The sequence below is a fragment of the Galeopterus variegatus genome, unplaced genomic scaffold, assembly GCF_000696425.1.
Source record: "Galeopterus variegatus unplaced genomic scaffold, G_variegatus-3.0.2 Scaffold2715, whole genome shotgun sequence".
Classification (NCBI taxonomy): Eukaryota; Metazoa; Chordata; class Mammalia; order Dermoptera; family Cynocephalidae; genus Galeopterus; species Galeopterus variegatus.
In genome coordinates this window covers 188,856-200,713 of record NW_007728826.1, presented here as the reverse complement: position 1 = coordinate 200,713, position 11,858 = coordinate 188,856, and the positions used below count along the sequence as shown (strand labels likewise).

At 52.2% G+C, this 11,858-nt stretch overlaps 2 protein-coding genes across 2 annotated transcripts in view; one reads left to right on the top strand and one right to left on the bottom strand.

The window, feature by feature from the left end:
* Positions 1–6,647: 6,647 nt before the first annotated feature.
* Positions 6,648–7,596, bottom strand: TMEM74B (transmembrane protein 74B). The gene has a single exon (XM_008582749.1). The coding sequence runs from the start codon at positions 7,594–7,596 to the stop codon at positions 6,898–6,900; it is 699 nt and encodes a 232-aa protein (XP_008580971.1). The 3' UTR covers positions 6,648–6,897.
* A 96-nt stretch (positions 7,597–7,692) lies between these two features.
* LOC103598707 (chromosome unknown open reading frame, human C20orf202) overlaps positions 7,693–11,858 on the top strand; it is a 19,305-nt gene continuing 15,139 nt past the window's right edge. The window contains exons 1-2 of the mRNA XM_008582752.1: positions 7,693–7,728; positions 10,952–11,486. Of these exons, the coding sequence (XP_008580974.1) occupies positions 7,693–7,728; positions 10,952–11,486 (571 nt within the window). The remainder of the gene's footprint in view (positions 7,729–10,951; positions 11,487–11,858) is intronic.

Below are 11,858 nucleotides of genomic sequence, written 5' to 3'. Positions count from 1 at the left end.
GCAGCTCAGCAAGCCTCCAGCTGGGAGGCAGAGGCCAGTCCCCTTCTTGAGGGCACCCCATCTCCAGGAGTGATTTAGTAAGCCCTGGGCAGGGGAAGGAGTGCAGATGTCTGGCTCCAGAAGGTAGCATCTCATTGGACACTCCTTTGTTCTCAGCTTTGGTCTCAGCCACAATTCTTAGGCAGAGGGGTAATCCCTTTCAGCACCCTTTTACTCACACAAAGGTCCAGATGTCCAGCTGCTCTCGAGAAATCAGGAGTCTGGCGACCCTGAGCCCATCCACCAAGGGCAACAGCCATCCAGAGCCGGAGCAGGCGCCCCCTTTAATCTTTTAATCCTGCCACCGCTGTCTACAGCCACCTGCTTTGTCTACAGTCACCTGCCAAGCCCTGCAGGCATTTGCACTTGGGCCCCTGCTTTAATCTTTGATGGGGGACCGGGGGATTCTCAGGAGATAGGTCAAGTGGCTGGCAAGCGCAAGCAAGTCAGCAGTAGTAACAACTCACCTGTGGGCACCTAACCCTCATGAGTGGCTTAAAAAGGAGATGTGGACACAGGAACCGAAAAGAGGAGGATAGGAAGAGATGGGAGAGGGAAACATCTGGCTTTTGCTGAATGCCCTTGGCCCTAAGTCAGTACCTGCCCAGACATGGCATCACCTGGGAAAAGATTGGCATGGCAGCTGCCTTCTTCCCCTGCCCTTTCTGCTCCCCTGGGGCCAGCTTTCCTGACAAAATCCTTCCTCTCCTAACCTTCCCCTAGGTCCAGGAGAGCAGTAGCCACCAACTCAACCTTGGCGGCTCAGAGGCCAAGAAGAGACAGGCTGCTGAGATGGATCTTGAGGTCATGTCCTCTGGCTGCAGCAGGAGCCCTGAAAGGAGGGCTGGGGGTGCTGAAGTCCACAGTCCCACAGACTGGCCTCCCCAGTGCCAGGGTTACCCCTACAAAGCATCTGACATCATAAGATTGTTCTTGCCACACACATCTGCAAGTAATCATAATGGCTGACAGTGACCTCTTACCATGTGCTATTACCCTATGACTTAAGTACTGTGGTTGTTCCCATTCTACAGATGATGAATCACAAGCCTCCACTGTGAGGCCCCTGCCCTTCAGCATGCCTTAGCACAGAACCTGCAGACGTCCCTTACCCCTGCCCCCTCCCCAACACACACTGACCAGGCTGTTTAGGCCTCTGAGCCTCTGCTCATGCTGTTCCTCTCTCCCCAGAGTGCCTTCCATTCTCCCCACTCACCCCACATTGAATACTGTCTCATTGCTTAGGATTCCTATTAGACATCCCCCCTTCCGTAAAAGCTTTTCGTAACCCCAGCTCTATCAGGTATCTCCTCTGCACACACACACCCCCACAGACACACACTGCCCACTGTGCATCCTCCAACACAGCAGCAGATACACTGTCCTGTTTCGCTAGACAGCCTGTGACCAACTCAAGGGCAGGATCTGTGTATCCCCACAGTGCCTAGCCCAGGGAAGCATGCAGATTATGTGTGAATGAATGAATGATGAAATGAACAAGTGAACGAATAAGTATAGCTAACATATATCCAGGCAATCTGACTATGGAGGCAGTGCCCTTACACTCTTATCTGATGGACCATCATCAGTGGACCCCCTCTGTAAGGGGCCCTGCCCCCTACCCTCTGAGATTTGAGTAGGGAGAAAGCTCAGAAGCACTTGGCCACCTGGGGAAAGGTGGTAGTCCTGTGCCCCTCTGTACCTCTCAGGTGTCCTGACCCTACCATTGGCTCATGGATAACCTGATCTAGGAAGAGGAATGATGTGGGGAAGGAGGTTTTGAGACCAAAGACAAGAGACAGCAGGGCCAGGGTTGTTACTGTCTTTAACCAGTCTCTGGCCATTGGGGTATTGGTTTTCCTCAAAAGAGGAGTTCAGAAGCTTGAGGAGCCTTTTGGCTAAATCCTACCCAACTGTACTATGCTCCATGTCTGAAAATACACAACACCTGACCGGTAAATGCTAACACACCTCTACTGACAACGAGCTCCCTACCACTCCAACCCAGGTGAGAGCTCAGCAAGCTTTTCTCTTTCCCCTAGCTGAAATTCACCTCCTGGCAAACATCAGGGTAGTCCGCTCTCCAGGAGAAACCAACAGGCCCAGCTGGAGGGCATCTTCTTGACTTTGTCAGTGCCACTGACACCCCACTTTTCTCCTGACAGACCCTTGCACAGAATCCACCTCCTGTGGCTTTTTCACACTTCCTCCCTTCCTTCCCACCTCCTGCCCCTTCACAGCTCTCCAGTCACAGGGTACCATGCTCTCACCTTTGGAAAGCCCTCTGCTTGTGTTTCCTGATACCCCAGCCCCTAGAAAAAGTAGAGTGGGAAGGTTTCAAATTTTCCTCTGGAAAACTAGAGAGGTGCTGTGATTTATCCAAGGGCCTACAGGGTGACCAGCAAAACCTGACTCGCCTAGTTCCCAGCCCAGGACCACACAGTCCCCTCCTGAGATGCCAGGGTGGAAATGCTCCTTGACAACTCCCTCCTTGGGAGAAGGGGGAACGAGAAGGACACAGAAACACCAGCCTAGCCTGGGACCCTCCCCCAACTTGACTTTTGCTGTGAGGTTAGCATACTGGGAACTGCAACCCTATGGCTGGTGGAGAAAGAGGAAATGTTATCAATCATCCAGAGGATGCCCTGTCTTGAAGCTGCTTCACAAAAGTATGTGTCCTTGGCTCCTTTGCTAGGTCAGACAAGAGAAAGCTGTATGAGTGTATATGTGTGTATGCTCATGTGCGCATGAGGACAATTTAAAGATATTCCCAGGGAAGATACTGCTTATCCCCAAGGAAGGGAGTGATAATGGTAGAATCTCAGGCAGCAGGCATTTTCTGCCGGGAGACTCCAGATGTGATGATAGACACTGGGGTTCCAAAGGTCCAGGCCTGGACACTTAAGGAGAATCTGGCTGGTATATCTTAGTCTCCTAAACACCCAGCAAATGTCTCCCAGGTCTAGCTGGAACCTGGCTGTGTCCTAACAAAGCTCAGGGAAAGGGGTCTTCATCAGTGAGACCCCTCCAACTCTTCGACATTAAAGCCATACCATGGTCAAGAGAAAGGAAAGCAAATCAATTTCCAAGCTCTTGCTGCAGGGCCCAGTGACAAAGTAATGTCCTTCCACACTTCTGGGCATGTGATCTTCTGAGTGACTGATTTGCACCCCTAGAGGGGGCTCCAGGAGGCTGGACAAGGACTGTGGGGCTCCCGCACACTGGCAGGCATAGGAAACTTTTTGTTCATTCATTCAACAGTGAACACCTACTATGTGTCAAACACTGTTTCTAGCACTAGGAGTACAGCATGAACCAGTTAGACCAAAATGCCTGCTCTTGTAGGGCTTGCAACCCAATGGAAGAGAAAGTGGGCAGAATAGACAATAAATAAGTGCAAGACGCAGCCTGCTGGGTGGAAGGTAGTGCTCCAGAGAAAAATAAAGCAGAAAAGGGAAGAGGGAGTGAGATTGGGGGAAGGGGTATGACTTTAAATAGCGTGGTCAGCAAAGGTGTAATTGAGAAGGTGATATTTGAATAAAGCCCCTGAGGAGGCGAAGGAGTGGGACTTGCAGATATTAAGGAGCAGTGCCTTCAGGCAGAGGTAACAGCAAGAACAGAGGCCTTGAGATAAGAGTGTGCCTGGCAAGGTTGAGGAATGGCAAGGTGAATATGGCTGGAGCAGAGTGAGGGAGGGGAAAGGGGTGAGAGATGAGACCAGAGAGGCACAGGGGCCAGATTGCTTAAGGCCTTGTAGGCCCCTTTGAGGGATAAACTCAGGTTTGGGGGAACCTGAAGCTTATGCAATTTAGGGGGCCATCCTTAAGAAAAATAAAGTTACAAATGCAAAATTCAATTTAGGGCCTTGGAAGGTGCCTGTGCGATGAGGGACATGGACATGTAAGCTTTGCTAGTCTTGCCGTGAATCTGCCTCCAGCTGTGGTGAGAATTTTGGCTTTTGACTAGAGAGGGAACCCTGGGAGAATCTTGAGCAGAATAACATGGCCTGACTACCCTTTTCACAGACTTCCTCTGGCTCCCAAGTGGAGGATGAACTGGGGACAAGGGTGGGTGGGAGAGAAGGCCCGGACACGAGCGAGCAACCTGGACTGGGCAGTGGCAGCCAGGGTTGGACAGTGGCCAGATTCTGAAGGTAGAACTGGCAAGATCTGCTGATGGGTAGCATGTGAGATGTGAGAGAGAAAGGCATAAGAAGAGTTAACCCCCAGGTTTTAGGCCTAATTGAGCCATCCCCAATGAGGTGGGGAAGGACTTTGTACCACGCAGATCTCTATCTTATCTCTGATTTGCACCACCTCCCTGAGGCAGAGCTTTCATTAATCCCACTTCACAGATAAAGAAACCCAGACTCAGAGAAGTGGAATAACTTGCCCAAGGTCACATAGCCAGTAAATGGCAGAGCCTGGATTCAAACCCTGGTCTTACCAACTCCAAAATTGGTATCTGTTCTGTTACACCAAGAAAAGCAAGGTTTGGGGGCCCTAGTAGTATAGTGGGTGGGAGAGGAAGTTGCTGGAGTTAAGGCAAGTTCCAGCAACCACAGGGCCCCCTGGGATGACTCCACACCCCAAAAACCTGCAAAGAAAGTTCTCGGCACCCTCCTCCATGCTCCCCTGGACTCCTTCCTAAAACGTGTTTCTGATTCACCGGCTGGGAGATCTCAGCTGCAATCTTGGGGAAATGTTTTTGGCATTTCTCAAGTTTTCTTAATTCACTGACAAGGTAATGACTGCCTTGATCCATTATACACATTTTCTAAAGGATTTTCTACATTAGAATGCAAAGCAGGCTTCTCTGGCTTAGAAAAACCTGAGATTCCTGGGATTTAATCTTCTAACGGATTTAGCCCCTAAATACAATTCATTGCATTTCAATTGATACGAATCAGTGGCCCCAGATGCATGCACTCAACAGGTTTAGTATCCAGATGAGTCCTCCACCATCACAGCAATCCACATGACTTGGATTGATATTTTTATTATTATCATTATAGATTTGAAAAGCCTTAGGCCATAATTTGGATGTCCAATTCTACTGCAGTTTATCTAGACTGGCTCATGCTACTTTCTTTTCTGCAGCTACTCCTTGCTTGGAGCCTGGAAGAAATCAACACCTCAGGACTTGTGAATCTTTCACCATTTGGGGACTTTGTTCTTTTCAAACCACACCCCTTCAATAGCACGATAGTACCTAGGAAGCCAAGCTAAACAACCCTTGTCCCCTTCAACCCTTCCCCAGCCTTTTGTTCCTGGTAAAACCTGCCAGCAGGAGCAGATATTTGATCTGTCATAGGAACTGTGATATTACATGGCCCAGATGTTCAACTCACTGGACTGAAGGCTCATGTTACAGCTAATCAGAGCCTCTCTAAGCCTACAGACCCCATACCCACCTTGCCCTCACACTCCCAAGAGACAGGATCCATGGCTTATGTGGCCAGTTGATATGGAGTAAATAGGACCTGTGTGGAGGCAGGGGGCTCACTGAAATGACCCCTTTTGCATCTTCATACCAGTGGCCTAGAAGGCATGTACTCGAAGCCCTCTAGGGCCATTCGGACTGGATGATGCATCCTCCCAGTCCTCAAACACCTGTATATCCTTGCCCCCTAGAGCCTACTTGTTGTCTTTGTCAGGAGTTTAAAAGAGAGTCAGGAAGGAGCCTGGAAACATTCCCCAAGAGAAAGAGAACCAATGGCAATCAATGTGGCCCTCTGATTGCCTGTGTGTCCAGGCCACCTGCATGTGCCTGATTTCTCCCCAGGTAAACTGGGGCTGCACTTTACTACTAAGTGGGGGAGAGTGAGGTTACAAATTCAGCAAGTAAAAAAATTTTTTTTCTGCTACCAAAATAGATGAGGCCCAAGAGACATAGTACTAAGGAGGGGAGGTGATGAAGGCCTGCGTCGTACCCAAGAAATACAGCAAAGCCTCACCCGTTATAATATGAAAGATGCTTCTTACCCAGAGAACTGGTGAAAATGGTGCACTTGACTTTGGAAAATGTGTCACTGCAGAAAATTAGTCACTGCAGGAACTTAGATCCCAAGACCAAAATCAGGATGTAGCAAAGTTTGGATTTAACCCAGCCTGTCCAGGGGGCTGTTTAGCAGGACCATGAGAGCTGCTAACAGTCTGACAGTGGTGGTCACCAAAGCCAGGCCAGAAAATGGCAGGGAGAATGGCCAGTGCCTGGCAGACGCCGTCCACTCTGGAAGGGGTGGCCAGAGACAGAGGCTTGGTTTCCATCCCCAGGACAGAACTGAAGGGGCCCAAGGAGTCATCCAGTCCAACCCCCCTCGCCTTACAGACAGGGTGACTAAGACCTGGTGAGGGGGGGTCACAGTTCAATCAGTGGAGGAGTGGGTGATCACCCCAGTGCTAACTTCTCACCTCTTCATGAAGCCACCTCCCACCTTAGATGGTCAGGGCTAAAAGGGGCCTGTCCCAGGTCATCCAATACTCTCACTCAACTGATGAGGATAGCAGAGGTCCCAGAATTCCCCAAGGCATGAGGAATGGGATGGGCAACCTTTCAAACAGCTCCCAATCCTCAGAAATGCCAAGAAACCTCATCCTCCAAGAGCAGTGATTTCCAAACTGTTGTATTTTTAGCAGCAGAAGCCATCCTCCAAACAAAACCTTATGCAAAACCTCAAACTACGAAACAGATCAGCAAGCTGCTCACCTGTGTGGGGCCTGGGTCAGGTCTTGGACTCCCCCTCCAGCACCCAAGGCTCCTTCTACAGGACCTTATGTGGAGCTCAGTTTGAAACCCCAGGACTTTGGGGGCTTTGTAGCCCTGGAGCTAAAGCATCGAGATAAAGGGGGCTCTTACTTAAGACCCCTGGAGAGTGTGGCTAATATCTGAGACCTGGACAACTTCGTTCTCCACCAGGGCCTGGCCCCCATCCCCATTGAGCTGTCTCATGCGCAGGTTAATGGAACCGTAGGTCTTCCTGGAGCCCCTGCCAGGGACGAAGGTCCGCCGGCGATACAGCTCGCCTTTGCACAGGGAGACCGTAAGCAGCACCGACAAGAGCATGCCGCCCACCGTGAGCAGCCCCAGGCCCACGATGATACACTTGTCCAGGTGGGAGCCCAGGCGAGCATAGTACATCTCAAGTCGTTCCATCTCCCGTGCTGTCACTGTGTCCGGGTTGACTCGGGCCTCGCGGGGGATGGCATACGCTGTCACCACCAGGAGGATCCCACTCACCAGGAAAACCAGAGCAGAAACAAAGCCATAATCCACTGGGCGGCTTACGGGCTCCAGGCCTGGCCCCTCCTCTGAATGCAGGGACAGATCATCCCGCTGAGATTGGGGTAGTGAAGAGACACCCCCCAGGGGACTGGGGGAGTTGCCCAGTCTGGTGTCCCTGGGGTTTTGGAAATGGGTCTCCTGCTCCTCTGAGGAGAAGCAAGCATTCGCCACACCCTCCCTGGGTGGGGTCACTGGGCCCAGAGGATCCGGCCTCCTTGGGGCCTGGGGACCATTGCTCAGTATCTTCAGTTCTAGACCAGGGGGAGATGCCATTGAGAAAGACGGCCCCAGCTCATCCCTTGGCCCCTTGGCAGCTAGAAGAGAAAACAGAAAGTCAGTTGAATGCAAACCTCTACCAAGAACCCGCTGATGCCGGACATCACACTAGACTCTGAGCATGTGAAGGTGAGTCAGGCACCTGGGGGAGCTCTCCAGACAGAGGGGGGATGGGGACTAAGACAATGACAGAGCAGAGCAGTGCATTCCATGCTAGGATTCTGCTCCACTGCTGGCCGGTGTGTGGCTTTGGGCAATTCACTTATCCTCTCTGGGTCTCAGTTCTCCCACCTATAAAATGACACAGGGCTGGTGTAGAGATTGAGATAACCCTTATAAAGTACTCAGGACAGTAAGTACTCATTAACTATTAGTGATGAGCTATTATGATGGAATTTAGACAGAGTAGCCATCAGGTTCAAATTCCAGCTTTACCACTTGAGCTTGGGCAAGTGATGTGACCTCTCCAGACTCAGTTTTCTCTTCTGTAAAATGGGAATAAACAAAATGCCTCCCTTGTAACGTTGTTATGAGGATTTCATAAAATAACGCACCAAGGCCATGGCCAGCTCAATTAGTGGACACGGTTGTATGAGGTGAGGAGGATGGAGGTTGATGGAGATGATCAAGGTGTTGTGGGAAGAAAGTGAAGAAAAGTCAGGGAAGTTTCTAGGAATTGGTGGCATTTGAGCCAGACCTCAGAGGATGAGTCGGAAATTTTCCAGCAGTGAAAGGGGATGAGGGCATTCTGGAAAGGGAAGAGGTGCCTCAGAGGTCAGCTGGAGACAGGACAAGGAGCCAGAGAGTGATGGGGAGCCGAGGTGTAGGAGCAGGGAGTGCTGAGATCTGCTTGGGTTTCAGAAGGCAGAAGGGCAGATGCGATAGGAAGGAGGTGAGTGGTGGGCAGGGGTCCAACAGGGCAGGGATGGCATGGCTGAGAGGGCAAAGGGAAAGGAGCAGACTTGAGAGCCATGACTGAGGTCACAGCCAAATGCATTTATGTAAGCAGAAGGTGGGGAGGACCTGGCCAAGGAGAGCCAGAAGGGGAGAAAGGGCACTCTCTGTGTTTCAAAGAGGAGATACCCCACCTGAACACACACCTGCACAGACAGATGGACAGCACATGTGCATTCCTGTCAAAGGATACCAACTTACAGGCTATATTTGGCTCATAGAAGTTTTACTTTGTTTTGTTTCTGGTCCGTTCATTTGTTTTTGGTGAATTAGGTGTCAATATATAAAAAGCAAAAGATTTTACAGCATAAACTTTGGATTCCTGGCTTCTCTTGCAAAATGGAAGAATCTGGCCACCGTAGGCCCCCATTGCCTCATAACACTCAGCGAGAGCTGGTAAGTGGGTCCTCCCTTAGGCAGATCCAGTCTCTCTCCAACAGGTCCCACCTAGGTCCCCTTCCCCACCTGGCATGTGTAATTCCTGATCCTGCAGGAGAACTACATCATCCCATATACACACTGATGTCCTGAGGGTATATACACCCAGGGCCCCAGGCACACAAGTCCCTGCACGGTATAGAGACTACCAGGTGCAGAGTGGCTCACATGTTCTGGTGTCCCTACACACACATTCGCATGACTCTTTGCATTCTCATGCCCAGGTTTATTGCAGCGCTCTGCAGTTCTGTCTGTGTGTGTGCGCACACGTGCACAAATATTAGCAAATGAATGAAGTGAGAATGAATGAAATAAATGAATGAATGAAACTCAAGAGCCTCAGTGCAGGAAGGCACCTTTTTCAATCATTCTGACCTTCCTTCCAATATGGACTTGCATCAGACACCTCCTCTTAGCACACCTGGGGCCTTTCATCTGAGTACAAAGCCTGTTTCGACTTACAACCTATTTCTATCACTACGTCCCTCTTTCCAGAGTCCCAATTTAATAAATGTTTACTGAGCACCTACTACCAGTTGGGCCCTGTACCAGGCACTTCACTCAGGAGTATCTGCCCCACGATCTGGAATTACTATCTCCATTTCATAAAATTTGGCCAAGATCTCATGGTATGTATGAGGGGTCTTCAAAAAGTTCATGGAAAGATTCATATTACCTTTTAATTCTATTTTTCCATGAACTTTTTGAAGTACCCTCATATGTGGGAGGCCAGGAGTTGAATGTAGTTTCCCTAAGAATTATCATTGCCTACAAATATGCAAACCCACACTGCACTGGGGGCATCGCTGCGCCCTTCTTCCCTGGCTCTTCTGGCCCTCGCCTGTAGACCCTCCACTTAGCTGACTGTTTACCAACAATAGTGAGCATCTTGAGGGCATTGAATTGTGTCTGGGTCCCCAGCCCCCTGCCCAGACTGCTTTCACTTTCCAGTGAATACACAGGAGAAGTGTGCGGGTTGGCTTTTTACTCTTAGCACCAAAAGCGTTTTCCTGAGTGCCTAGCCACAATGGGACCGGCAGTGGGTGCCCCATGGGTGTGCTCCCCCCCCCCCCCCCAGGCCCTCAGCACCTTCCACAGAACTCAGCTTCTAGAATGGTCCAGGAACCTCTTGTCCAGACTGACAAATTGATCCCTCCATATCCCAAAGGAAATCCAGGCACCCAAATTCTGGGAGCAGGGCTCTCTTTCACCTTGCAAGAACCCAAAACTTTTTCCTTAGGTTGCCAGAGTGAGGGGGCAGAGAAAAAGGAGCCTTCCTCTCCCCCAGAGTTAGGATGTCTCTCTGTTTCTCTCGCACACTGGTTCAGAGATAGCCACCAGTAACACCAGGCCATGCCCAAACATAAGCAGAAACAAACTGATACTCATGCCCACCGTTCACACCCCACAACATACCAGTTACCCTCCATTTTCATCTGTAATAGAACAGGTCCTGAGAGGCACACCCCAGTTCCACATCCACTCCCCCAGGAGCAGTTCCCACACGCAGTACCTACAGACACAGTAAGCCAGGTAGTGTGACCCAAAGATCTGCAGGCCCATTTGTACTCATACCCCAGGAGAGGGTGGAACTGGTTTTACACACACACATACATACATACATACATACATACATACATACATACATACATACATACATACATACACAGGAGTTAACTACCACCAGAACTGCTAAGATCCAAGTCAGATCCACCAAGACCCGTCCAAGCCGAGCACCCCACCCACCGCGCGCGCACTGACACCCGGGGAGACAGATGCACAGCGGGTGTGGGTGAAGCTTCACAAAACCCAATATATAGACACACGCGTGAGTTGTATACAAAGCCTCGGGGCGCGCAGATAACGCACACGCAGGTCCACGCTGTTAAACCCAAAGTTCCGAACAGAAAGCCTCAGCACCCCGGCCGCCCACTGCACCCCCGCGCTCTCCGGTCCGCAGTTCACACCCCCTGCTCCTGCCCTTGACCACAAACGCGGCGGGGCCGAGTCAGGCCGAACCGAGCCAGGCACCGCCCGCAGCAGGGCGGCCGGGAGGCCCGGGGAGGCCGGGCTGCACGGGGGCCGGCGTGCGCCCGGGTCCCCTCGCCGCATGTCCTTCGGCGGGCCGCGAGGTCAGGCGAGCTGTCCTTCGCCGCCACTCGCCGCCTTGGGCCTTCAGCCTCCAGCCGCCCCCCGCAGTTCCCTCTCCGCGTGCGTACCTGTGCCGGGCCTCCCTTGCTACCTCCCGACGCGGGAGGCGAAGGGCGCCCGGCTGCTGGCGGGCGAGGCTGCGTCCTCCCCCTGCGCCGGCCCGCCGGGGTCTGTGCTGCGGTGCAGCCCAGAGGGCGCGGGCCCGGCCGCCACTGCCTGTCCTCCCCGAGACTGTTTACCAACAATAGGGGCCGGAGCGCTAAGGATCGAGCTCCTCCTGCGGCCGGCGAGGACGCTCGGAGAGTTAGCGCGGGGAGGAACTGGGAGGCGGATGATGGACTGGGGTAAGGGTGGGGGGGTACCAATCCATCCTCCTCTCCCTCCCTTTAGGGCGGATCTGCATCGCCGGCGTCGGTGCTTAGGGACCCGGAGCTTTGAGCCCACGGTCCCCGGGCGCAGGGGCGGGGCGGAGGGAGTGCTGGAGAAGACCCCTCCCCCGCCGTCTCTCTCTCCGCACCTCCGGGGAGTCCCTATTGCGCCAAACTAAGATGCCTTCACCCCCTCGCCCCACCTCTGCCCCACACACAGCCCCCAGGCAGGACCCCGGATCCTCTCTGAGGTCCTCAGATCCGGACAGTCTCCTCAGGCGTGTGCAGCTTCATGGGTCAAGGGCGCCACCTGAAGGCTAGACGGAAGTCTCTGATCCCCTCCCCCCC

Coding starts and splice junctions, on each gene's coding strand:
- TMEM74B (XM_008582749.1), bottom strand. CDS start 7,596: ATGGCATCTCCCCCTGGTCTAGAACTGAAGATACTGAGCAATGGTCCC.